The sequence below is a fragment of the Salmo salar genome, chromosome 12 (genome assembly GCF_965601325.2).
Source record: "Salmo salar chromosome 12, fSalSal1, whole genome shotgun sequence".
Classification (NCBI taxonomy): Eukaryota; Metazoa; Chordata; class Actinopteri; order Salmoniformes; family Salmonidae; genus Salmo; species Salmo salar.
The window spans coordinates 70,270,120-70,296,842 of NC_138302.1; the positions used below are offsets into that span (position 1 = coordinate 70,270,120).

The 26,723-nt window shown below is 42.8% G+C and overlaps 3 protein-coding genes across 7 annotated transcripts in view; all 3 read right to left on the bottom strand.

Moving 5' to 3' along the window:
* crocc (ciliary rootlet coiled-coil, rootletin) overlaps positions 1-11,766 on the bottom strand; it is a 49,702-nt gene extending 37,936 nt beyond the window's left edge. For 2 of the 5 annotated variants that reach the window (XM_014132969.2, XM_014132966.2), the window contains exons 1-9: positions 6,842-7,180; positions 6,092-6,218; positions 5,275-5,420; positions 3,821-4,012; positions 3,378-3,461; positions 3,153-3,253; positions 2,892-3,057; positions 2,673-2,779; positions 2,342-2,569 (exon numbers count right to left, since the gene is read on the bottom strand). In XM_014132969.2, the coding sequence (XP_013988444.2) occupies positions 2,342-2,569; positions 2,673-2,779; positions 2,892-3,057; positions 3,153-3,253; positions 3,378-3,461; positions 3,821-4,012; positions 5,275-5,420; positions 6,092-6,218; positions 6,842-6,895 (1,205 nt within the window). In that variant the 5' untranslated portion in view covers positions 6,896-7,180. Of the gene's footprint in view, positions 1-2,317; positions 2,570-2,672; positions 2,780-2,891; positions 3,058-3,152; positions 3,254-3,377; positions 3,462-3,820; positions 4,013-5,274; positions 5,421-6,091; positions 6,219-6,841; positions 7,181-11,592 lie in introns of those variants that run through there. The other 3 variants (XM_014132967.2, XM_014132965.2, XM_014132968.3) reach the window with 2 other exon arrangements.
* A 597-nt stretch (positions 11,767-12,363) lies between these two features.
* On the bottom strand, positions 12,364-26,155 carry LOC106565639 (adaptin ear-binding coat-associated protein 2). Its single transcript, XM_014132964.3, has 9 exons — positions 26,028-26,155; positions 25,330-25,346; positions 18,699-18,799; positions 15,306-15,410; positions 15,078-15,159; positions 14,859-14,967; positions 14,621-14,762; positions 14,409-14,493; positions 12,364-13,476 (listed from the first exon to the last, which is right to left on the bottom strand). Exons 2-9 carry the CDS (start codon positions 25,335-25,337, stop codon positions 13,437-13,439), a joined length of 672 nt encoding a protein of 223 aa, XP_013988439.3. The 5' UTR covers positions 25,338-25,346; positions 26,028-26,155; the 3' UTR covers positions 12,364-13,436.
* On the bottom strand, positions 25,483-26,174 carry necp2 (Adaptin ear-binding coat-associated protein 2). The gene is given in 1 exon segment (NM_001146474.1): positions 25,483-26,174. A coding segment is annotated over 1 exon segment (105 nt). The 5' UTR covers positions 26,129-26,174; the 3' UTR covers positions 25,483-26,023.
* Positions 26,175-26,723: the final 549 nt, after the last annotated feature.

Sequence of the window (26,723 nt, forward strand, 5' to 3'; positions counted from 1 at the left end):
CCAGTTTCCCTTTATGAATCACAATCAACTCGAAAATTGGCGCACGTGAGCGAGCGTCTTGTCCCACCCTTTTAACGCCCATTGTTGCCTATGAACAGTCAACGAGACGCCCCTAATTAATTTTCACGCCCCTAATTAATTTTCATTGGGATTTGACGACAATGACGACAAATCCTGACAGAAAGGCTGAAAAAAGAAATTTCACCCAGTGTGAAATGGAAGTTCTTGTAGGTTGAAGCAAGAAAACATATACTGTTTGGTGGACACAGTGTGAGCATTACAAATGCTAATAAGGCGTTAGTGGCAGCATGTGGCGGACGCTGTGAATGCTGCTGGCTCAGGTCAGACCCTCTCAGAAATAAAAAACAAGTGGTCCGACAAAAGTGGAGGCCAAAAGGCGCATAGCCGCACACAGACAACGTGTTTGTGCCACGGACGGGGGAAAGGGGACACCGGAGCTCAACCCCCTTGATGAGCGACTTGCCGGTATTGTCGGGGAATCCCTCCTGAGTGGAGTAGTGACGGAGGTGGAGGGGGACACGGACATGCAAGATGCACCGGATGATCCACATACGTAATTAGTATTCCCTCGTTTGAAAAGAGTAAACCAAATGCATTCAAGTTGTGTTTTAAAATGTATTTACACAAACAATTGTGACATTTTCTATAGTTTTTAGTTGCTGCGTGTTCTACGGGGGTGGTGGTGCTGCAGCTGAGCAGGAGCTGAGTGCGCCCAGCCCCAGCGTCTCCACTGCACCTCGTGCTTCACAACCCTCCAGCGGCCATGTCCTCACAGATGCAGTCCTGCAAACGCAAAGAGACACCATCGACGCTATTAACGAGGTTGCCAAGGAGTTGAAGTGGGGCAGGCACGGCCAAATATTCCAACAGTGCCAAAGCAGCCATTGTGCGTCATTATGCATTGTAATTGCATGCCGTTTTATACCCACCCATTTGATTGTCAAAGCTACCCAATTGCGTAACACCTTCAGGTATGGTAATTACCCTGATTGTAACTGACAGTGACAGGGCCATCACATTGACAGTTCTGCGCAACATGTGATAATAATATATGAAACTGTATACTCGTATCTGCCCGACTGAGGCATCGAAAACGGCATCAGTTTAAACGTAATTTGTCTTACTGTTCACCTTATTATTTACGAGAATACATTTCATAACATGCAAGTATTGTTTAGTAATTACAGATCCAATTAAATATGATTCCCGATTAAACTAGACAACATATTTGAGTTTTTTTGTTGTTGTTGTGTGCACTCCAGGGAACTCTTCATATATAATACGTGAGAGGTAATATTTTACATTTATTTTACACAATGGTATCAATTTCAAAGCGTTTCTCCATCAGAGTCGTAGTTTCTCATTTCTCCAGTTTATGTGTGTACGTATGGGTCATGGAGGACCACACATACTCCCGTCAAGTTGGTTTTTTATATCCCAATGTTTGCTTCGAAATTGGCGTACACCTTCTTTTGTGCCTACGCAACGTTTATAAATGAGACCCCTGGTGTTCAGTTCTCTCTCTGACCTGGTGTTCAGTTCTCTCCCTGACCTGGTGTTCAGTTCTCTCCCTGACCTGGTGTTCAGTTCTCTCCCTGACCTGGTGTTCAGTTCTCTCCCTGACCTGGTGTTCAGTTCTCTCCCTGACCTGGTGTTCAGTTCTCTCCCTGACCTGGTGTTCAGTTCTCTCTCTGACCTGGTGTTCAGTTCTCTCCCTGACCTGGTGTTCAGTTCTCTCTCTGACCTGGTGTTCAGTTCTCTCCCTGACCTGGTGTTCAGTTCTCTCCCTGACCTGGTGTTCAGTTCTCTCCCTGACCTGGTGTTCAGTTCTCTCCCTGACCTGGTGTTCAGTTCTCTCCCTGACCTGGTGTTCAGTTCTCTCCCTGACCTGGTGTTCAGTTCTCTCTCTGACCTGGTGTTCAGTTCTCTCCCTGACCTGGTGTTCAGTTCTCTCCCTGACCTGGTGTTCAGTTCTCTCTCTGACCTGGTGTTCAGTTCTCTCCCTGACCTGGTGTTCAGTTCTCTCTCTGACCTGGTGTTCAGTTCTCTCTCTGACCTGGTGTTCAGTTCTCTCCCTGACCTGGTGTTCAGTTCTCTCCCTGACCTGGTGTTCAGTTCTCTCCCTGACCTGGTGTTCAGTTCTCTCTCTGACCTGGTGTTCAGTTCTCTCTCTGACCTGGTGTTCAGTTCTCTCTCTGACCTGGTGTTCAGTTCTCTCCCTGACCTGGTGTTCAGTTCTCTCTCTGACCTGGTGTTCAGTTCTCTCTCTGACCTGGTGTTCAGTTCTCTCTCTGACCTGGTGTTCAGTTCTCTCTCTGACCTGGCGTTGAGCTCAGCCCTTTCAGCATCAGTCCTGGTCTGCAGGCTCATCATTTCAGCCACCCGTTCTCTGAGCTGCAGCTCCAGCTGCCCTCGCAGCACCACCTCCCGCTCCAGAGCCAGAGTCGCCCCTCCCTCCCGGCTGCGCAGCGTGGAGGACAGGCTGGAGCAGGACGACTGGACAGAGTGGGAGGCCCGGGCCAGCTCGTTACGCATGTCTGACAAGTCCCTGGCAGGGGAAAAGGGGAAATATGAAAGAATTCAAAGACACAAGCATGCAACTATATAATGGAGTGCATTTATGCAGTGTGTTGTGAGTTAGTTGTTCGGACCTCTCTGTGGCGCTCTTCAGCTCACAGACCTGTCTACGGAAGCCCACCACCTGTCGCCATACGGATAGCAGACGACTGTGCTCACTGCTGAAATAACTGTGGAAAGACTAAGAGATAGAAATTGTGAAATGTCAATGTCACGTGACAGAAAATAAGAGAAGTGCTTCTAATGAAAACAGAAAAATGAAAACAGCCATCCACAAAAACTATAATACACACTTCCTCCTCCCTCCTCCAATCAGACTCCCTCTGCTCCAGCTCCTCCCTGGATTTGGACCAATCAGCAGTGAGTCTGCGTATGTCCTGGCTGAGTGCCTCATTGGCCAGTCCTGCCTGCTCCAACTGCTCTCTCAGCATGGCGTTCACTGCAGACAGACTGCTGCTCCTGTGGAGCGTAACACGGCATTGCATCAATTGCATTGAATTCTGTACGTCATTAGTTTCATTGCTGATTGGCCCAGGCAGATTCCAATCACTAACCTTTGCTGCTCCTCCTCCAACCGGATGAGAGCATTTTCCAGGTCGCCGCATGGATCCTCCTCGTCTCGATGGTGGCTGTTGTTGGACATATCACAACGACCCTAAAGGGAAATAAGAATGACAGCTATGCATCAGATGTGAATTGTAGATTAACTCAATGTTGTTACTAAATGGCATGGTTAGTTGATTCAGAATGTCTCCATAGTGGTGTAGAGCAGTACGAACACTCAGTCTGTGCTGCTCCAGCTCCGAGGACTTCTCCACTAGAGTCTGCTCTAGATCTCCACACCTCTTCTTGTACTGCAGGACCTGGAGGGGAGGACACAGTGAGGTGATCTGCTCTCTGACTGGTGACATAACATAGAATAGCTAATCAGCATCAGGTTCCCATTTGTCACCATCAAATGTTTTCATTCTTAGTAGGAGAGTCTGTAGGACAGTGATGTCATACAGAAAGACATCTATGAGGTTCATGAACTTACATCCCGTATTACAACCATGAAAAGAAAACACTGCCATCACCTGCTTTACGTTCATGTGTGTGTTCTTCTGTTGACAACTGAGAGGGTTGACAGACAATTACTGGCCTATAAATGAACTAGTAAAACACCCTTTAACCTCCAAATAAATGGGAGGTGAATGGAAACAGATGCATCATAGTGTGATACCTTGGCCTGCAATTTCTGCACCAGCTGAGCCTGTCTTTGCTGGCCCTCCTGGTAGGCTGTGAGTTTACGCTTGTAGGCTGCCTGTTCCTCGTCCAGACGCCGGCGCAGGTCCATGTTCTGCTGAGCCTGGCTGCGAGACTCTGGTGAATCCCGCTCCCCGTCACCTGTCTCCAGGCGGAGCGCCTGCTCGAGCTATGTGGATGAGAACACATGGGGGGGATGATGCACAGGGGGAGTCGCGGCCTTACGCTTCAGAGCACTAGAACTCAGACTGATATGTAACCACTGTCTTTCTTCAGGTTTGCCAGGTATGCTATAGAAAATAAATATATTTAAATATGCTGAAATGTTTTACCATTATTCTATGTTAAAAATTCTGAATTATTGCATGGTGCAAGGTAGTACATTTGCATCTACCCACCCCTATCTGACCAAAATGGTTTCTCCGAGGGCTCTGTGATTGAGGAGCTGTAAGCAGCACTGTAATGAATGTTCAGGGCCTCCATGGAGAACACCACAGTTCAGTCTAGCAGTAAACACAAACCTGTCTCCATAGGAACCTCTGTAGGTCTCAACAATTGGGTCTATACAGATAAGCCTCTCTGTATTCTACATTTACATAAAGTACTGACGTGGATTCATGTTATAGTAGCCTGGATGTTGGATTTTAGCATTACATTTACATTAGTCTCATTTGTCAGAAGAGTCATTTTAACTGCAGGTTATCTGAATCACCATTTGAAGAACATTTGAAGATCAAAGGTAACATAAGAGATATTTCCGGTTTGTTTTAGAGCTGACAATCTTGCATGTACAACCACATTTAGTTAGGCTAAATTCTAACGCCATACTACTGAGCCCCCCCACTCTGGCCTGATCTCCCCCCCCCCCCCCTCCTCCCCTCTGTTTACAATCACCAGGGGTGACGAACGCCATAGCAACATGCCACTTCACTTCATTCCAGTCCCGTAACCAAGGAGACGGACAAAACTCTTCCAAGCAGACAAAGAAAATAGTAAAGGGAGAATTGAGATAGGGGTACATTGGTATTCCTTATATGTGTCTGTCAAATGCCCCTCTGTGGGCTACTTTGTCTTTAGTGTTTGGTGTATGGCAACCCTCCTACTAGTCCTCTATGGGAAAGATTTCAGACTACATTTGTGGATCAAGAATTTAAACCCACCACATATTTTCCTCTAGCAACCAGGTTAGTGTAGTACTACAACCAGCCCAAATGAATAATTAAGAAGAGAACTCTAACTAATCGCCAACAAATGCATTCATTCTCCCTCTCTCAACCTCCATTTACTTATGTACTTCACATCTAATCCTGTTATCTTTTCCTGGATAATCTCATTTTATCTTTTACTTACTGTTCCCTGTCTTATGTCTCTCTCCCTCCACTCATCTCACAATCAATCTCTTTTTCCTGCCTTCTCTTCTCTGTCTCTTACCCTCTCGCTGATGGCGCTGTATTTGATAGCCAGCTCATCTCGGTCCGCCCTGCTATGGGCCAGCAGATCCTCCAGCCTTCCCAGCTCTACCTGCAGCACCCGGTTCTCCTCCTGGACTGACATCACTGAGGACATGGCTCCTGGTGCTGGGGTAGGGAGGGGAAAGAGAGAGGCGCAGACAACCACTTGTGTTAATGAAGAGCACAGCGCTTCATTCAATATTCAGGACACTATTTTGAAAACATCTGTGATTTTTTGGAATAATCAGGTGGTTATACACTCAATTCAAATCGTATTTGTCACATGCGCCGAATACAACAAGTGTAGACTTTACCATGAAATGCTTACTTACGAGCCCTTTCCCAACAATGCAGAGTTAAAAATTACGAGAAATGTGTAAAAAATGTATTGGAAATAGTAACACAATAACGAGACCATATACAAGGAGGACCGGTACCGAGTCAATGTGCAGGGGTACAAAGTAGATGAGGTAATATGTACATGTAGGTAGGGGTAAAGTGACTAGGCGATCAGTATAGATAATAAACAGAGTAGCAGCAGCATATGTGAAGAGTGTGAAAGTGTGTCTATGTGTGAGTGTGTGTGTGTTTTGTGTGTGTGAGAGTATGTAGTGTGTGTGTGTGTGTGTGTGTGTTGAACTGTGACTGTATAGTATGTGTGAGTGTGTGGGTAGAGTCCAGTGAGTGTGCATAGAGCCGGTGCAAGAGAGTCAGTGCAAATAAAAAGGGGGTCAATGCAAATAGTCAGGGTAGCCATTTGATTAACTGTTCAGCAGTTTTATCGCTATCCCACTCACGGCTCTCGTTGAGGTTCTTGGTGACGATCTCTCGGACTCGTGCAGGTAAACACGTAGGAGGGTCTTCAGGGGAGGCGCCTCGGACTGTCAGCCTCTTCTCTTCAGACAACACACTCTCCTCCAGCCTCTGGTAGGAAGACAGACACAGAAGCATTTATATTGGAGAAAGGAGAGTTAGGGGGAGAGACAGCGACAGAGCATGTACATTGAAGATAGGATAACAGCTGTTGCAGCCACCTACTAGTATTGTGTGAGGCTACTTTGATTATCCTGTTGAATGTGGACACTTTTGACAAATAAAATCTCCAACTTCCATATGATTACCCTTTCTGCAATCCTTATCTTATTTGTGAGTTCATGTCCTCAGAGACTAGAGACTAAAGCTCAGGGCCCTGCAGTGCACAGTGCCATGAGGACAGGTGGTGTCTCAGCAGTCACTCCTGTCTACCACAGAGCTGTGTTCAGAATAGAACACTGACCTCACACTCTGCAGAGTGCACACACACACACACACACACATTTTCAGCACACAACATAGAGCAGAATGTATGGATTCTCTGTCGAAGTGTTAAACCATCAGCATCCCCAGTGAAGAAGTCTATTGTAATTACAACTAGCCTACATAATTATAACATATTGGGTGGCCTATTGATATTTCTGTAAATCAATTATTTACAGGAGAATACCAATACACCATTAAAAAAAAGAACGATAAATCAAAGTGTAATCATGCACTGGTCATGACATCACCTGTATGACAGATTCCAATTTGGAATCCGTGTTGGAATTCTCTGTGTCGCTCATTGAGGAATATCTCAACAGCAATATCTTCAGGCCTGAAAAATAAACTTTTGTCGCTCCAGTCCGGTGCTCTGGAAGCGTTATCAAATAGGATTAACCGTTCGATGTAGATCGCAATTAACGGATGCACGCGAGTAAATGCTTATCTAAATGAACGATACATTAGCAACTATAAAAATAAAAGCATATGTACGCTGTACAGACAGTCCAGAAAGTTGTGATAGTTTGCTGGAATCTCAGGATTTCTTACACGTCCCACAGGTGACTGCCCTGCTCGGTCCTTCTCTCCAGGACTGTCGGAAAGATTGAGGACAGGGGGATTAGCAGATTTAAAATCCCCCTCCCTCCCTCCCTCCCGAGGAGCGCTTCCGTTTGCATTCTTTGCCTGGCCACCCATGCAGTTTAATTAGATATTTTTTTTTGCAGTTGAGTGTAGGGCTAACTAAATACATTTTTTGATTAAATCTGCTGCAAATGTTAGTGGTTATCAACAAAATGTTGAGGAAATTTGTAGGCCGCACAAATTTCACAGTGCCTGTAGGATGTGCTTGGTACAGGTTTTTCAAGGCCCAGTGCAGACAAAAACGTGATATATTTCCAAACTATGAGGTTGGAATAATACTGTGAAATTGATTATAATGCCCTTAGTGTAAAAGCCGTTTGAAAAGTTTTGGTGGGATGGAGTTTTGGCCTGCCTGGTGACATCAGTAGGGGGTGAATTAGTTAATAGATCAATAAGAAAGAGACTTCTCTGCCAATAACAGCTATACTGTACAAAAATATAAATGAAACAATTAAAGATTTTACTGAGTTACAGTTCAGATAAGGAAATCAGTCAACTGAAATAAATTCATTAGACCCTAATCTATTGATTTAACATGACTGTGCAGGGGTGAAGCCAATTAAAATGGTCAAAAAGACACAAAAATAGCTTCGCAAAAAAATACGAATTCTGATTGGCTGGGCCAGGCTCCCCACTGGGCCAATCAGAATTAGTCTTTCCCCACAAAGGGGATTTATTCCCAGACAGAAATACTCCTCAGAACCTTTCTGGGATTTTTAAAGAAGAAGCTATTTTTGTTTAAAATTAAAATGGTCAAAAAGACACAATCACAGTAAGGTACATACTTGTTACACAGAAATGATTTGTATTGAGATAAAAACAGCTGCATTGGACCTTTAAGAAGTCTGTGTGTCCATTCATCAGGCCTATTAGTGACATACAGCAGTTTCTTCTGTCATATAGAATAGAATTAGACAAGGAAGAGTTGTTAGGCTACACAGTATGAATAATGATGAGGGGGGCCACGTTAAGGGGCATCCATGATCCCTACACCCCTCTGTAAATGGGAAATTTGGTGACAGTGACTACATCTCGGTCACTGTTTATAATGTTGCAATATATTAACACACACATGACCAACAAGGAAGGAAAAGCAGAACAAATGTGTTCCCCTTTTCAGTATCTGGGGGCCCAGCTTGATCACTGTGCCTGCCACACCACTTCAATGCTTGAATTACCATGGTAACAGACATGCCTACAAAAGAGAGGGACTCAGAATGTCAATAACAGACCCCTCTATTCACAAAGCTCAGCCTTAACCACACCTCCACAACCTTCAGCATGTTGTCATTTTGAAAGGTGTGCATAAAATATTGAGCCATTTTATTCTGCCAAATAACTACTGTATATTTGGACAATGTTAAATATTATACAATATTACAGCCCAACATTCATTTTTTGGGGTTTGTTTTGGGTTAAGGGCCCTCTTGTGGTGTCCTGGCAGAGCTGCATTGTATAGAGGCAAGGGTAATAGATACTTTTTTGAGCATGCAAGATCAGCATTTGAATCTTTGTGAATAAGTTAACTTGGAAACAAAACCTTAGGTTAATCATAAAGCATATCTTAAGGTCTACAACAAAGGGCCCACCATTTTTCCTGGTCAGGCCATGAGAGTAAAAACTCCAGGCCCTAAGTGATCCTATTACCATGCAATTACCGGTACTGTAATAATAAGCAAGTTAGCCAACTAGGCCTAGCCTATTATAGCTCAGACAGGTTTAATCTGGGTAATGAATCTGGGTGTGGGTCTGTTTTCTGTCCTCTGGTAAAGCATGTATAGGCTACAAGGATTCATTCATTTGTCAGTTATAGCCAAACTCTCTGCTGTAACCCCTGAAATGTCTATGTAATACTGTACAGTGGTATCTATACTAGAGCCAGCAAGAGTAGTCTTTGCATTCTACAAATGTAAGCTGTTCTACTATAAAGGATATATAAATCGGTCAGGCAGAATTACAAACAACTAATAATAACTACTATTATTGTGAATATATAAATTAAGATAGTATTTTGGGGAATATTGCGGAATATTGCATTGTTATAGGCTACGGTTAGGGTGTATTGTCAAAAGCTTCAAGTTACTTGGCTTTCACATCACTGCGCGTTGTGAGCGTTGGGCCAGTAACCAATCGAATCCCCAAGCTGACAAGGTAAAAATCTGTCGTTGTGTCCCTGAGCAAGGCAGTTACCCCACTGTTCCCCGGGCGCCGATGACGTGGATGTCGATTAAGGCAGCCTCTCTGATTCAGGGTGGTTGGGTTAAATGTGGAAGACACATTTCAGTTGTACAACTGACTAGGCTTCCCCCTTAATGGTCCCTCCACACCGGCGAACAAGGCGCAATAGCGCCTCTTCAACCTCAGGAAGCTGAAGAAATTCTGCTTGACCCCTTCCGAGCCCCGGCCTGTTTACCCCACTAACATCTAGAAGTCGGAGACAGTTCAGGTGCATCAAAGATGGGACCGAGAGACTGTTAAATTGCTTCTATTTACAGACCATCAGACTGCTAAACAGTCATCACTAGCCACCCATGCCCAGTACCCTGCCCTGACACTGTCACTACCCTGCACCTTAGTATCTGCTGCCCTATGTACATAGTCATTGAACACTGGTCACTTTAATAATGTTAACATACTGTTTTATATATAGGTTCAGAAATTTTGTGAAATAGCACCGTTACAAATAGAAATCAAACTGGATGGACATCAGAAATAGAGGAAGGACTAAAAACCAAATATAACTATTGTAAAATAGATTGTGTCTGTAAAATGTGTATAAGATGTATAAACTGAAGGTAGAAGCCTAAGTGTTATTGTTTATTAGTTTACTCCAATTGGGGGAAGGGTGGTAGGGTTTGCGGGGAATAATAAAGGTATATTCTAAAAAAAGTATGTATATAGGTATGTGTATGTACGTATGTGTACACGTATGAATGTTTACCTATGCATATGTATGGGTATGTACGTATATATATATATATATATATATATATATATATATACACCAAAAAAAGATATGGGGGATTGGAAATGATGCAGACAATTACACTGATGGAAGCAACAATCTTTCCACTATATTAAGCTGATCCACCCAATAAAAAAAAAAAAAGGATATATATATATATATACACACACACACACACACACACACACACTGTTTTACCCACTTTATATGTATATATTGTATTGTAGTGATGGCTCATCCTATAACTACTGCTGTACACACCTTTTCTATTAATATACTGTCTATACACATAGCATTATATCCCTGAACAAAAATATAAACGCAACATGTAAAGTGTTGGTCACAGATTCGATACATTTTCCATACGCACTAAAAGCACATTTCATGCACAAATTTGTTTACATCCCTGTTAGTGAGAATTTCTCTTTTGCCAAGTTAATCCATCCACCTGACGGGTGTGGCATATCCAGAAGCTGATTTAACAGCATGATCATTACACAAGAGCACCTTGGGCTGGGGATGATAACAGGCCACTCTAAAATATGCAGTTTTGTCACAGAGGGATGCTATGTTAGCGAGCTGGCTATGGCCATCCAACACTGGAACTCTTCCAAGTCAAGGTAAGCTTCTGGTTTTATTAATTTATTGCCACTGGGGCCTGCCGGTGTAATTGCCAAACTGCTTGCTGCTGAGTGTACTGCACGATTTTAGCGTTAGTTATTGTAGCTATGTTGACTATGACGTTAATATTTATTTAATGGGATTGTGTGTATTGGTAGATATTACTGCACTGTTGGAGCTAGAAAACCCAAGCATTTCGCAGCACCTGCAAATCTGTGTACGCGACCAATAAACGTTTGATTTGATGAAACCCAGACTTCCGTGACCAACCACCACAATGGCCCACCACTGACGCGCCCAATCAACGTTTCAAAAACTTGGAAACAATGTTGCAAAGCGAGAAGTTAGGTCAGCCAGAGTAACGCCAGCCTACTGATGTTACAATCATCGCATTTGCAAAACCCGCCTATTACTTGTTAATCGGCAACATTGTTGCAGAATACATGTATTGCCAAAACAGAGCAAAACACACCATTTCAGTGACAAATGTGATGTCCCTGCGTGCACGACGGGTACGTAAACACGTCGTGCATTAAGATCACATCACCGATGCTGTTGCATCTGCCTGCCTTCATGGAGGCCATATTTAACGCTTCTCTGAATTAGATAATTTATTGACCATGGTCCCAATTAAACGCGGACATCCAGTGAAAATAGATAGTATTTCCTTTCGTTTCCCGTAATAAACAGAGTAGCCTATACTCTGCGAAGGACATTCACCACTTCCTTTCCAAAAATCACAGCCCATTCAAACGAGTGCCATTACCTTACCTAGAATGAATACGGGTTGAGTGCATAGTTGTCAACTCCATTCGTATTCGAGAGCAGGATACTTGGGACAACCGTTGCGAATTTTAAATGTTTTACTAGACAAGTCAGTCAACTTGCAGCAATATGCTGCTGACGCCGATTTGCTTCCAGCTCTCCTCCAAACCCTTTCCGGGGAGGGACTTGATACCCGAGATCGGCACTGTACTGTACCATAAGCATGAAAGTCTAAGTCCAGCAAATCATGGGCAATGTCTTCTATGGGCAAGCAAAGATCAAGAGTGATAGCCCAATGTTTTGTAGCAAAGTACTCAGTTGTATTCGACACATGTAGCCTTCAATCCACCTTGAAATGTCATTAGGATACCAACTTTATCTAAAAGTAAATGCGTATAATATGGTAAATTTAAACTATCCAAAATATATATATATTGAAATACCCACTCTACTCACCCTGACACCTTCTCCAAAGTTACCAAAGTGACAGTTTTAGTCTAAGCAGTCTTAACACCTTAATAAAACTATAATCCTGAATTCTGGTGTCAGATGACATACACTGGCATATTTCCTTCTCTTGTACACTGAAGCAAAACGTTTGCGGAGAGGCTTGTGTCAGTCATACTACACCAAACAAACACCAGTCATGGAGACGAAACCAAGGAGACAGGCCTCCTAGTCTAAAGCAAAATAACTACCTGTTAAACACGCTTACCACCGTTTCCTTACCTGTGTAGTGGGAAGTCAACCTGACAATGAAAACAGAAAAGGAAAAAATGAACAACAAATGGTTTATTTACAATAAAGTGTTGCTTTACATTTTATACAGGTGATTTTGATTTGCGTAAAAGGCACTTTGAGCAAATATTTGTCGCAAATTAAAGCCAAAACATCAATAACTGCCCATTCGCTGAAAGACACTACTAGGGTAAAGTATGGGTTGACAAAGGCCACTCAACAAAAAGGAACAGGAAAGGTGGCTAAAAATACATGATATGCTATGTAAACAAATAAAAAAAATGGTCTATTTTGCCTTTCTCCAACCTACCACCACATACTAACCAAAATCCAAACTAGACATTGGTTTGATCTGGCTGCTATACTGAAGGCTCCAGATAGACTGATATGAACAGATACTATACTTTCTCTTAAGCCAAGAGTCCAGTTTGAAGGAGGTTGGAAAGCAACATTGAAGTAGACAACGTCCAACCTTGTGAAAAGACAGACATGCACCTGTCCTTCATAAGAGTGACAAGTTATACTTGAACATAAAAAAAAAAAAAATATTCACCCTATTCAACAACAAATAAGGCATACAAATACTAAACTTTACACCTAATCATGTTGGATGACTCAAAGAGATGATGGTACTGGGCTGGAGCGAGGAGTAGTGTAAGGTGAAGGGGCAGATGATGGTTAAGAGGAGAAAGGTTGACATCCAGATTTGTGTAAAATGGAGAGAAATTGAGGGATGGACATATAGAGATGAGTAGACCTCCACCTCAAGGTGTCATTAACATGGAATGCATAATTTTCAGGTGGTCAGAGTGACAGCAAAAGAGGAATAAATACTTGATCAGCAACAAAATGAAGGGTCACTTCTGACTGCATAGTTAAAGTATCTAAAATTAGTAATATTGTCTTTGTATCTAAAAAGGATGTGCTGGTCAATCACTGACTTGTGACAGTTTGAATCTATACATTTGTGTAGGCAAACAATGTGTACGTAATGTGGAGCATCATTTGTGCCAAGCAACCTGTCAGTTGACAGAGCTCCCCACATTTCATTTCTCACAATCATTCTGTCCAGGGAATGTTAGGAGCTTGTGTGCGTGTAGTCCATCTCACAGCTAAAACTGCACCCATCCTTTAGCAGTGTCTTGACTGGAGCTGTGGAGAGGGGGAGAGGATGAGTGTGAATGTGAGAAGGTTAACAACATGGATGGATGACAAAATGTTGATATAGGGCCCCCCCATCAAACTGTTTAAAAGCTTCACCCAACGGGATGAGTTAAACTCATCAGGGATTTGAGCTAGTAACCCTGTGATCTCTAGTCGGTTTCCCTTGCCACAACACCATGCATAAGGCCTGCCAACTTCCTCAGTCAGGGTCTCAACTTACTGTTGCCAGTTAGAATAGTAGAATACAAAATAGTAGAGGAGTAGAGTAATAGAGTATAGCAATAGCGGCTGCCAAGTAATTTATGGCTCCCGAGTGACGCAGTGATCTAAGTGCTAGAGGCGTAACTGCAGACCCTGGTTCGATTCCGGGCTGTATTACAACCGGTCATGATCGGGAGTCCCATAGGCTGGCGCACAATTGGCCCAGCATCAACCGGGTTAGGGGAGGTCAGGGTAGGCCGTCATTTGTAAATAAGAATTTGTTCTTAATGTACTTGCCTAGTTAAATAAATACAAAAATAGGAACGGAATAGTAGAATACACAAAGTGCAATTTCGAAATTTGGATGTGCATCAGCAGTTTCTCTTGTTATGAGAGTCAGTCAATTAGCCCATGTCAGCTAAAAAAAATGTCCGATTGCTAAGTGAATTTTGCATCCAGCTATCTAAACGTGTTATCATAGTCGAATTACCATCGGGAAACCCCATTGATTTTGTTAGTCTCACTCAGATATAATATTAAAAACTGCAAACATTTCCCTTCACCCTATGGCAAAATGTGTATAATTACAGGAAATGAGCCGTTTGTGTACGCAGAATTGCGGGCAACTGCAGCCCCTCATGATGAGTTCTGATTTGTGTGGCCCCCACCACCATCAAAGTTGCCCATCTCTGGTCTAAACCATTAGCTCCAAGACTGACCTGGCGCCAGCTGCTGTGAAGTCTCCCCACAGGTCTGCAGTGGGCTGGGCTGCAGGGACCGGGCCTCCAAAATCTAAAAGAGAGGCTGGAGGGGGTGGGATAAAAACAGAGTCGATTTAGAATGCAGGCAGGTAGGTTATCCATGTTAACATGTGCTTGAGCAGTGTTAATGGAACATTGGGTCATTGAGCTCGATAGCCTAATGAGGTTACCTGTGTTAGACTGCGTAGGTGGAGGTGATTGTTGGCCTCCAGGAGGGGATACAAGGACTGCGCCCTTAGCCATTGGTGGAGGAAGGAGAAGGCCACTACCCATGGGCCTAGACTTGGCACCTGGATCCTTCTTCTTTATGTTCTAAGACAAAGAAAATCCCTATCCCTTCTTAGCATGTCTGTATCACCTTTTCTTCATCCCATCTTTGTTTCTCCTCATTCCACCATCTATGCTCACCCCAATGCTGATCTTGATAGTCTGGCCGTCTTTAAAGCCTAGGTCCAGTTTGGGTGCTGTGCTCTGAGACGCTTCCTCTTTCGCCAGCTCACCTTCCTGTTTTACCCACCTGTAGAAAAAGGGGCAGATAGATTTGTTAGATTGTACTTAATGTTCCAATTTCAAAATGGAAGTTGATGCCCAAACAAAAGAGAGGATAGACATGAGAGGTTGACTCACTTGAAGTGGTCTTGAAGAGCTACATTGAAGTCAAAGGAGTCCCCACGATCAGCAAACCCCAGGCCGATAAATGCATGTCGTCCTTTAAAAACAGAAGTGCATGAGAAGACAGATGTACTAGCTAGAATACTTTATAGGCAACGGATTTTTTGCCCAAAATATATATTTTCAGCATATCAGTTTGCATGGTGACGTATTTCTGCTGGTGTCTTTGTGATGGCATCTTACCATTGCCGTCCTCTATCCGCACCACAAAGTATCTGCTGGAATCTGTGACTGCCTCCACCACACATCCAGGATACTGCTCCACTGGGGCTTGGGCAAACAACTCTCCTAAGAAATACAGAATTCAGTTAGACTAAAATCTGGAAATCATGAGATATATACAGTTGAAGTCAGAAGTTTACATACACTTAGGTTGGAGTCATTAAAACTCGTTTTTCAACCACCCCACAAACTTCTTGTTAACAAACTATAGTTTTGGCAAGTCGGTTAGGTCATCTACTTTGTGCATGACACAAGTAATTTTTACAACAATTGTTTACAGACAGATTATTTCACTGTATCACAACTCCAGTGGGTCAGAAGTTTACATACATTAAGTTGATTGTGCTTTTAAACAACTTGGAAAATTCCAGAAAATGATGTCATGGCGTTAGAAGCTTCTGTTACGCTAATTGACATAATTTGAGTCAATTGGAGGTGTACCTGTGGATGCATTTCAAGGCTTACCTTCAAACTCAGTGCCTCTTTGCTTGACATCATAGGAACATGAAAATAAATCAGCGAAGACCTCAGAAAGAAATTGTGGACCTCCACAAGTCTGGTTAATCCTTGGGAGCAATTTCCAAATGCCTGAAGGTACCATGTTCATCTGTACAAACAATAGTACGCAAGTATAACACCATGGGACCATGCAGCCGTCATACTGCTCAGGAAGAAGACGTGTTCTGTCTCCTAGAGATGAACGTACTTTGGTGCGAAAAGTGCAAATCAATTCCAGAACAACAGCAAAGGACTTTGTGAAGATGCTGGAGGAAACAGGTACAAAAGTATCTATATCCACAGTCAAACGAGTCCTATATCGACATAACCTGAAAGGCCGCTCAGCAATGAAGAAGCTACTGCTCCAAAACCGTCATAAAAAGCCAGACTATGGTTTGCAACTGCACATGGGGACAAATATCGTATTTTTTGGAGAAATCTCCTCTGGTCTGATGAAACAAAAATAGAACTGTTTGGCCATAATGACCATCGCTATGTTTGGAGGAAAAAGGGGGATGCTTGCAAGCCGAAGAACACCATCCCAACCGTGAAGCACGGGGGTGGCAACATCATGTTGTGAGGGTGCTTTGCTGCAGGAGGGACTGGTGCACTTCACAAAATAGATGGCATCATAAGGCGGGAAAATGATGTGGATATATTGAAGCAACATCTCAAAACATCAGTCAGGAAGTTAAAGCTTGGTCGCAAATGGGTCTTCCAAATGGACAATGACCCCAAGCATACTTCCAAAGTTGTGGCAAAATGGCTTAAGGACAACAAAGTCAAGGTATTGGACTGGCCATCACAAAGCCCTGACCTCAATCCTATAGAACATTTGTGGGCAGAACTGAAAAAGCGTGTGCGAGCAAGGAGTCCTACAAACCTGACTCAGTCACGCCAGCTCTGTCAGGAGAAATGGGCCAAAATTCACCCAACTTATTGTGGGAAGCTTGTGGAAGGCTACCCGAAACATTTGACCCAAGTTAAACAATGTAAAGGCAATGCTACAAAATACAAATTGAGTGAAAAAACCTACACTCGATCCCTCCGATGTCAACAACTACAGACCAGTATCCCTTCTTTCCTTTCTCTCCAAAACTCTTGAACGTGCCGTCCTTGGCCAGCTCTCTTGCTATCTCTCTCAGAATGACCTTCTTGATCCTAATCAGTCAGGTTTCAAGACTGGGCATTCAACTGAGACTGCTCTTCTCTGTGTCACGGAGGCTCTCCGCACTGCTAAAGCTAACTCTCTCTCCTCTGCTCTCATCCTTCTAGACCTATCTGCTGCCTTTGATACCGTGAACCATCAGATCCTCCTCTCCAGCCTCTCCGAGCATCTCCGGCGCCGCCCACGCTTGGATTGCGTCCTACCTGACAGGTCGCTCCTACTAGGTGGCGTGGCGAGAATCTGTCTCCGCACCACGTGCTCTCACCACTGGTGTCCCCCAGGGCTCTGTTCTTGGCCCACTCCTATTCTCGCTATACACCAAGTCACTTGGCTCTGTCATATCCTCACATGGTCTCTCATATCATTGCTATGCAGATGACACACAATTAATCTTCTCCTTTCCCCCTTCTGACAACCAGGTGGCGAATCGCATCACTGCATGTCTGGCAGACATATCAGTGTGGATGACGGATCACCACCTCAAGCTGAACCTCGGCAAGACGGAGCTGCTCTTTCTCCCGGGGAAGGACTGCCCGTTCCATGATCTCGCCATCACGGTTGACAACTCCCTTGTGTCCTCCTCCCAGCGTGCTAAGAGCCTTGGCGTGACCCTGGACAACACCCTGTCGTTCTCCACCAACATCAAGGCGGTGACCCGATCCTGTAGGTTCATGCTCTACAACATTCGCAGAGTACGACCCTGCCTCACACAGGAAGCGGCGCAGGTCCTAATCCAGGCACTTGTCATCTCCCGTCTGGATTATTGCAACTCGCTGTTGGCTGGGCTCCCTGCCTGTGCCATTAAACCCCTACAACTCATCCAGAACGCCGCAGCCCGTCTGGTGTTCAACCTTCCCAAGTTCTCTCACGTCACCCCGCTCCTCCGCTCTCTCCACTGGCTTCCAGTCGAAGCTCGCATCCGCTACAAGACCATGGTGCTTGCCTACGGAGCTGTGAGGGGAACAGCACCCCCGTACCTTCAGGCTCTGATCAGGCCCTACACCCAAACAAGGGCACTCCGTTCATCCACCTCTGGCCTGCTCGCCTCCCTACCTCTGAGGAAGCACAGTTCCCGCTCAGCCCAGTCAAAACTGTTCGCTGCTCTGGCACCCCAATGGTGGAACAAGCTCCCTCACGACGCCAGGACAGCGGAGTCAATCACCACCTTCCGGAGACACCTGAAACCCCACCTCTTCAAGGAATACCTGGGATAGGATAAAGTAATCCTTCTAACCCCCCCCCCTTAAAAGATTTAGATGCACTTTTGTAAAGTGGTTGTTCCACTGGATATTATAAGGTGAATCCACCAATTTGTAAGTCGCTCTGGATAAGAGCGTCTGCTAAATGACTTAAATGTAAATGTAAATGAGTGTATGTAAACTTCTGACCCACTGGGAATGTGATGCAAGAAAGAAAAGCTGAAATAAATCACTACTATTATTCTGACATTTCACATTCTTTAAATGAATTTGTGATCCTAACTGACCTAAGACAGGAAATGTTTACTAGCATTAAATGTCAGAAATTGTGAAATTGAGTTTAAATGTATTTGGCTAAGGTGTATGTAAACTTTGACTTCAACTGTATGTATGCATGTATATATGAAGCAGGCAAGGTGACAGACATGAGCGCAACAGCTGTATTGACAGATGTAGCCATGACAGTCTGATAGCTAGTAGTTACCTTACCTGAGTTTTTATCCTCTAGCTTGATATAGGCAAGCTTTCCAATGGAGATAATTTTCATCCTGCCAGTCCATGCTGGCTCATCCAGCTTCCAGTCAGCAGCTCTGAAAAACAAAGTGAAGCACCATTCCTGCATGTCATGACTCTGCTTTGCTACAGAGCTTTTGGGCTTACTAAAACCCATGTGTAATGCAATAATTGCAATCTCAAACCATGCAACAGAATGGGAGTCTTAGGCTACATAAAGAACATCAGTAGCTTGCTCTTTCTAAAGAGCATGGGATGCAGGGATTGACATGAAGGTCAAGTCAGGAGTATTTTTTTGGTTTCTTAACGATTATGATCACTTGGACGAAAATGTTATGTACCCCTTTCACCTACACACAGGGGAGAAACCAAAAAGCAGTGGTATAAAGTACTACTTAAGTAGTTTTTGGGGGCATCTGTACTTTACTACTACTATTTTTGACAACTTTTACTTCACAACATTCCCAAAGAAAATAATGTACTTTTTACACCATACATTTCCCTGACACCAAAAAGTACTCATTACATTTTGAATGCTTAGCAGGACAGAAATTGTATAATTCACACACTTATCAAGACAACATCCCTGGTCATCCCTACTGCCTCTGATCTGGCGGACTCACGAAACATGCTGCGTTCGTAAATGGATGTCAGAGTTGGATCATGCCCCTGGCAATACGTAAAAATTGTTTTATTTTTTTTAAGTGGCCGCCTGGTTTGCTTAATATAAGGAAATTGAAATGATTTATACTTGTACTTTTTATACTTAAATATATTTGAGCAATTACATTTACTTTTATACTACTTGAGTAAAGGTCTAAAAGTATTTTACTGGGTGACTTACTTTTACTCGAGTCATTTTCTATGAAGGTATCTTTACTTTTACTCAAGTATGACAATTGGGTACCTTTTTCCAAAACTGACAAAATGACTAACCTACTGGAATTCTTTGTATATTGGTTATCAGGAGAAAAAATTATCTAAAAATCACCTGCCCAATGGAGTAACCACAAAGCAGGCTGAACTTGGTAATTTGCCCTGGGAAATAGGGCAACTCCTTAACCTAATTAACTTTACCTGCTACATTAATTATACTAACCTGATATGAAAAAGTCGTAGCTGTATCGAAATGGCATGCTTTTAAGGAACCTCAAACAAATCTGCTCTCAAATAATGTGACAGGAAATGTTAGCGTTAGCTGGGAGCACATGACATTCTACAGAGGCTCAAACATGCAGACAGTCATGGTTGGTACTGTTGGTACAGTCATGCAACATTACAGAGGAAGGTGGGAAAGTGTTTCTTGTGAAAAGCAATTTTGGTTCTTATGTAAGATATGTAATACCATTTTAGCTAGATCTATATTCTCTAGAGTACACAGTCACCTTTATTAATTTCAATGTTGAGAGTTTCACCCAACTGTTCACTAATTGTCCCAACTGTAAACCCCAAATGTATAAAATCTTATGTCACATGCGCCAAATACAACAGGTGTAGACCTCACTGTGAAATACTTACTTACAGCTTCCACCCCCAATCCATAAGACTGCTGAACAATTACTCAAATGGCCACCCGGACTATTTACATTGACACCCCCCCCGTTTACACTGCTGCTACTCGCTGTTTATCTATGCATAGTCACTTTACAAATTACCTCGACTAACCTGTACTAGAGGTCGACCGATTAATCGGAATGGCTGATTAATTAGGGCCGATTTCAAGTTTTCATAACAATCGGAAATCGGTATTGTTGGAAACCGATTTGGCCGATTTTATTATTATTATTATTTTTTTACTTTATTTAACTAGGCAAGTCAGTTAAGAACACATTCTTATTTTCAATGACGGCCTAGGAACGGTGGGTTAACTGCCTTGTTCAGGGGCAGAAAGACAGATTTTTACCTTGTCAGCTCAGGGTTTCAATCTTGCAACCTTACGGTTAACTAGTCCAACTCTCTAACCACCTGCTTTACATTGCACTCCATGAGGTTACGTAAATGCAGTAGGAAGCTAAGGTAAGTTGCTAGCTAGCATTAAACTTATAAAAAAACAATCAATCATAATCACTAGTTAACTATACATGGTTGATGATATTACTAGTTTATCTAGCCTGTCCTGCGTTGCATGTAATCGCTTAGGTACACGTTGCTCCAACCATAAACATCAATGCCTTTCTTAAAATCAATACACAAGTATATATTTTTAAACCTGCATATTTAGTTAATATTGCCTGCTAACATGAATTTATTTTAACTAGGGAAAATGTGTCAGTTCTCTTGCAAACAGAGTCAGGGTATATGCAGCAGTTTGGGCCGCCTGGCTCGTTGCGAACTGTGAAGACTATTTCTTCCTTACAAAGACAGCCGACTTCGCCAAACGGGGATGATTTAACAAAAGCTCATTTGCGAAAAAAACACAATTGTTGCACGACTGTACATAACCATAAACATCAATGCCTTAAAATCAATACACAGAAGTATATATTTTTAAACCTGCATATTTAGCTAAATGAAATCCAGGTTAGCAGGCAATATTAACCAGGTGAAATTGTGTCATTTTGCGTTCATTGCACGCAGTCAGGGTATATGCAACACTTTGGGTAATTTGTCAGAATTTTACGTAATTATGACATAACACTGAAGGTTGTGCAATGTAACAGGAATAACGTTTTGTTTTCGAGATGATAGTTTCCGGATTCGACCATATTAATGACCGACGGCTCGTGTTTCTGTGTGAATATGTTATAATTAAGTCTATGATTTGATAGAGCTGTCTGACTGAGTGGTGGTAGGCACCAGCAGGCTCGTAAGCATTCATTCAAAATTGCACTTTCGTGCATTTTGCCAGCAGCTCTACGCAATGCTTCAGGCATTGCGCTGTTTATGACTTCAAGCCTATCAACTCCCGAGATTAGGCTGGTGTAACCGATGTGAAATGGCTAGCTAGTTAGCCGGGTGCGCGCTAATAGCGTTTCAAATGTCACTCACTCTTAGACTTGGAGTAGGTTTTTCCCTTCCTCTACATGGGTAACGCTGCTTCGAGGGTGGCTGTTGTCGATGTGTTCCTGGTTCGAGCCCAGGTAGGAGCGAGGAGAGGGACGGAAGCTATACTGTTACACTAGCAATACTAAAGTGCCTATAAGAACATCCAATAGTCAAAGGTATATGAAATACAAATCGTATAGAGAGAAATAGTCCTATAATTCCTATAATAAGTACAACCTAAAACATCTTACCTGGGAATATTGAAGACTCATGTTAAAAGGAACCACCAGCTTTTATATGTTCTCATGTTCTGAGCAAGGAACTTAAACGTTAGCTTTTTTTACATGGCACATATTGCACTTTTACTTTCTTCTCCAACACTTTGTTTTTGCATTATTTAAATCAAATTGAACATGTTTCATTATTTATTTGAGGCGAAATTGATTTTATTGATGTATTATATCAAGTTAAAATAAGTGTTCATTCAGTATTGTTGTAATTGTCATTGTCAAAACCAAAAAAAAATCGTCCGATTAATCGGTAGCGGCTTTTTTGGTCCTCCAATAATCGGTATCGGCGTTGAAAAATCATAATCGGTCGACATCTAACCTGTACCCCTGCATATTGACTCGGTACTACCTGTATATAGCCTCTATTATTATGCAATTTTCTTGTTACAAATCTAACTGCCTGTAGCTCAGGACATGGAGCAAGGATATGCATCTTGATATTATTTGAAAGGAAACACTGAAGTTTTTGGAAATGTGAAATTAATGTAGGAGAATAACACAGATCTGATAAAGATAAGAAATATAATTTTTTTTTGTACAGTCTTTGAAATGCAAGAGAAAGGCCATAATGTATTATTTCAGCCCAGGTGCAACTTAGATTTTGGCCACTAGATTGCAGCAGTGTATATGCAAAGTTCTAGACTGATCCAATGAACCATTGCACATCTGTTCAAAATGTTGTATCAAGACTGCCCAAATGTGCCTATTTGGTTTATAAATACATGTAAGTTCATAATTGTTGACTCTCCTCAAACAATAGCATGGTATTCTTTCACTGTAATAGCTACTGTAAATTGGACATTGTAGTTAGCTTAAATTCTTGTTAATCTTTCTGCCCTAGCCTTTAGATGTCTATGTCCTGGGATTTTGTTTTGTTTAGTTACCTCACGCTAATCACATTACCTCAACCGTCCCGCAAGGGGGGACACTGATCCCATAGAGGTTAAGGAGCCTTTTGGTCCTAGACATCGCGCTCCGGTACCGCTTGCCATGCGGTAGCAGAGAGAACAGTATGATGGGTGACTGGAGTCGGACAATTTGGGGCCTTCCTCTGACACCGCCTTGTATATAGGTCCTGGGTGTCAGGAAGCTTGGCCCCAGTGATGTACTGGGCTGTACGCACTACCCTCTGTAGCGCCTTATGGTTGGATGCCGAGCAGTTGCCACACCAGGTGGTGATGCAACCGGTTAGGATGCTCTCAATGGTGCAGCTGTAGAACTTGAGGATCTAGGGACCCATGCCAAATCTTTTCAGTCTCCTGAAGGGGAAAAGCTGATGTCGTGCCCTCTTCACAACTGTCTTGTTGTTTGGACCATGATAGCACCACTTCAGCCCTTTAAATGTTAATGGGGGCCTGTTCGGCCCTCCTTTTCCTATAGTCCAAGATCAGCTCCTTTTCGTCTTGCTCACATTGAGGGAGAGGTTGTTGTCCTGGCACCACACTCCCAGGTCTCTGACCTGTGTTTTTGCCTACCTTTACCAGCCGGGGGCGGCCCGTCAGTAACTCCAGGATCCAGTTGTAGGGGGAGGTGTTTAGTACCTGGGTCCTTAGCTTAGTAATGAGCTTTGTGGGCACTATGTTGTTGAACGCTGAGCTGTAGTCAATTAACAGCATTCTCACATAAGTGCTCCTTTTGTCCAGGTGGGAAAGGGCAGTGTGGAGTGCGATTGAGACTGTGGATCTGTTGGGGTGGTATGCGAATTGGGTATTACAGACTCGGCAAGAGAGAGGTTGAAAATGTCAGTGAAGACACTTGCCAGTTGGTCTGCGCATGCTTTGAGTACATGTCCTGGTAATACATCTGGCCCCGCAGCTTTGTGAATGTTGACCTGTTTAAAGGTCTTGCTCACATCGCCTACGGAGACCGTGATCACACAGTCGCCCGGAAGAGCTGGTGATCTCATACATGCTTCAGCGTTGCTTGCCTCGAGGCGAGCATAAAAGGCATTTACCTCCATCTGGTAAGCTCGCATCACTGGGCAGCTCGCGGCTGGCTTTCCATTTGTAGTCCGTAATATTTTTCAAGCCCTGCCACATCAGACGAGCATCAGAGCTCAATCTTAGTCCTGTATTGACGCTTTGCCTGTTTGTTTGTCTGAGGACATAGCGGAATTTCTTATAAGCGTCTGGATTAGTGTCCCGCTCCTTGAAAGCGGCAGCTCTAGCTTTTAGCTTGGTGCGGATGTTGCCTGTAATCCATGGCTTCTGGTTGGGAAATGTACGTACGGTCACTGTGGGGGCGAAGTCGTCGATGCACTTATTGATGAAGCCGGTGACTGAGGTGGTATACTCAATGTCATTGGATGAATCCCAGAACATATTCCAGTCTGTGCTAGCAAAACAGACCTGTAGCGTAGCATCCGCGTCATCTGTCCACCTACCTCTTCGTTATCGTTCAGGGGATGCGCTGCTGTAAGTTATCTGGCAAACTTCTTTTCCACTCCCCCGCTGTCTTTCCAGAGCGTGCACTGATGATGTAACTATCAAATTGGTTGTCTCTTCTCTTCAGTCTCGTGCTGCATTCTGTTGTTGTGTGAACGATTGGCTGAGCCTTGGATACAGCCAGTATTGGTCCAAATGCGCATCACTTGTTCGCATACAGCCAATAATCATCCAAAGGCCCCCCCCTCGCCCAAACTTTTCTCATCGGATCTACACGAATCACATAGGTCACCTATTTTGGATTCAAAATGGCAAATTTCATCAAAAGGTGACTAGTTTGCATCCTTGTAACTAACATCAAAGTAGACAACATGCAACACTACAAATCCCTGCAAGCTTCTACACATCCCTAGCTGACACCTTTGCTAACAGGTATTGTGTCAATTTAAAACTTGCACAAGACAAGATAGAATTGTCCATTTAAAGACATTTAATTAATTACTACATTTAGCCATCATTGGATAGTTAATCCAGAGATTATTATATTTGCCTTGATTTGGCATTCGTAGTTCTTTATGATAATTCATTTTTGGGGGGTAAATACTGGCAAATATATTGTTAAGTCACCTTGTCCTAGCTAATTTTCCCCCAACATCAGACACCCCCTAATTTCAGACACTCTGGCAGTTGGAGGATTAAATCACCTCAAGCTCAACATTTATAATGGCTTGGAAAATACCTGTATGTTTTGCAACTAAAGACACCCTTCTAGCTAGCTGACCACCAATTTGTTGTTGAAGTTTAAGTTAACTTTTTTGAAAACTCTCAAAATGTATTACACATTTTGTGGGACACACTGTATATTGTGACAGACCACACCATTTTTTTATCCAACTTTTTACCTAAATTATTCACTCATTTATATGTTAGTAGTAAACTGTTATTTACCTTCTCATAAGATTAATCTGTAAAACAAATGAGACATTATTTGGTTACAACACTGAAGATGTTGGTGAAAAACCATTTAAGAGTCTACAGGAGGGCACACCGGGCTACGCAATGAAAAGTTTATAGACAAGTCTGTTTTTTTTTTTTTTTAATGGAAGGCTAGCCAACTAGTCAAATATCTAGTAAACACTTCGGATACGAGTGGCATGTTTTAGGGATTGTCGATTTATTTAGCATTGCACACAGCTCGAAAATAAAGCAGACTTGCCTACTTGAACTTGTTAACTATGAGCAAACCATATCAGTTTAACTACTAGTTACAGGTTTATAGTTAACTAACTCGTTAACGTTAGTTGGTAACTTAACTCACCTGGCTAGAATTATTTAGAAGCTAGCAAGTTAGCTAGCCAAACAAAGGTGCCACCTCATAGCATATTGAAAGTTAACTATCTGCCTAGTTAGCAAACTAAATGAATACAAAACTTTATCCCTGAAACAATATTCATCTACTCGCCATTTTATGCATTCAATAATTGAAGAATTTCAAATTAAGATTAGCTAGCAACAACCTTGTCTTCCTGGATCATCTCCAGTTTCCACTTGTTCATGTTGATTTGCTAACGCATTAGCAAGCTAGCTAATAACGAGTAGTTAGAAGAAAGTTCATCAACAAAGTGGGGTCCATAAAAAAAACTCACCTATATCCACGGTTAGTGGCACGGGGTGGGATCTTGTACACATGAACCTCTGGCTTTACACAGATCACTGACTCGTAACTACTGTCGTCTGCCAGTGCCATTTTGGCAAGTAAAAACTTCCAAACTTCTAACTGCTATGGGGGGAGAATGAACCCACTGCACTGTAACGTTAGTTCAAGAGCGCCTCTCTTGGAAAGGATGACTACTACAGTCACCTTCTCAATTTAAGGGGTTTATTGGCATGATAAACATATGTTTACATTGCCAAAGCAAGTGAAATAGATAATAAACAATAAAAAATGTACTGTAAACATTACACTTACAAAAGAATAAAGACATTCCAAATGTCATTGCGTGTACATAAAAACACACGCATATCATCTTCTTTGGTATTATGGCGGTTTGCAAACAAATGTTATAGGTGTATGCATTGGTTGTATATCAGCCTACTATTCCGCAGGATGCAGTCATTACACTGTGAAAAAAAAAATGCTCTTCCAACTAACCCTGCACCCATTAACCTCACCACTATTCCACTACTTTGTTCCTATCTGATCCTACTCCAGGCCAGCAGCCTGGGAGGATGGGACAATATCGTTCAAAACATCTTGTAACTTCTGCAGCAAAATGTCATACACCCAAGTGCTTCTCTGCATTTGCCACCACATCTATTCTCTGTGATTTACGTTCCATTCC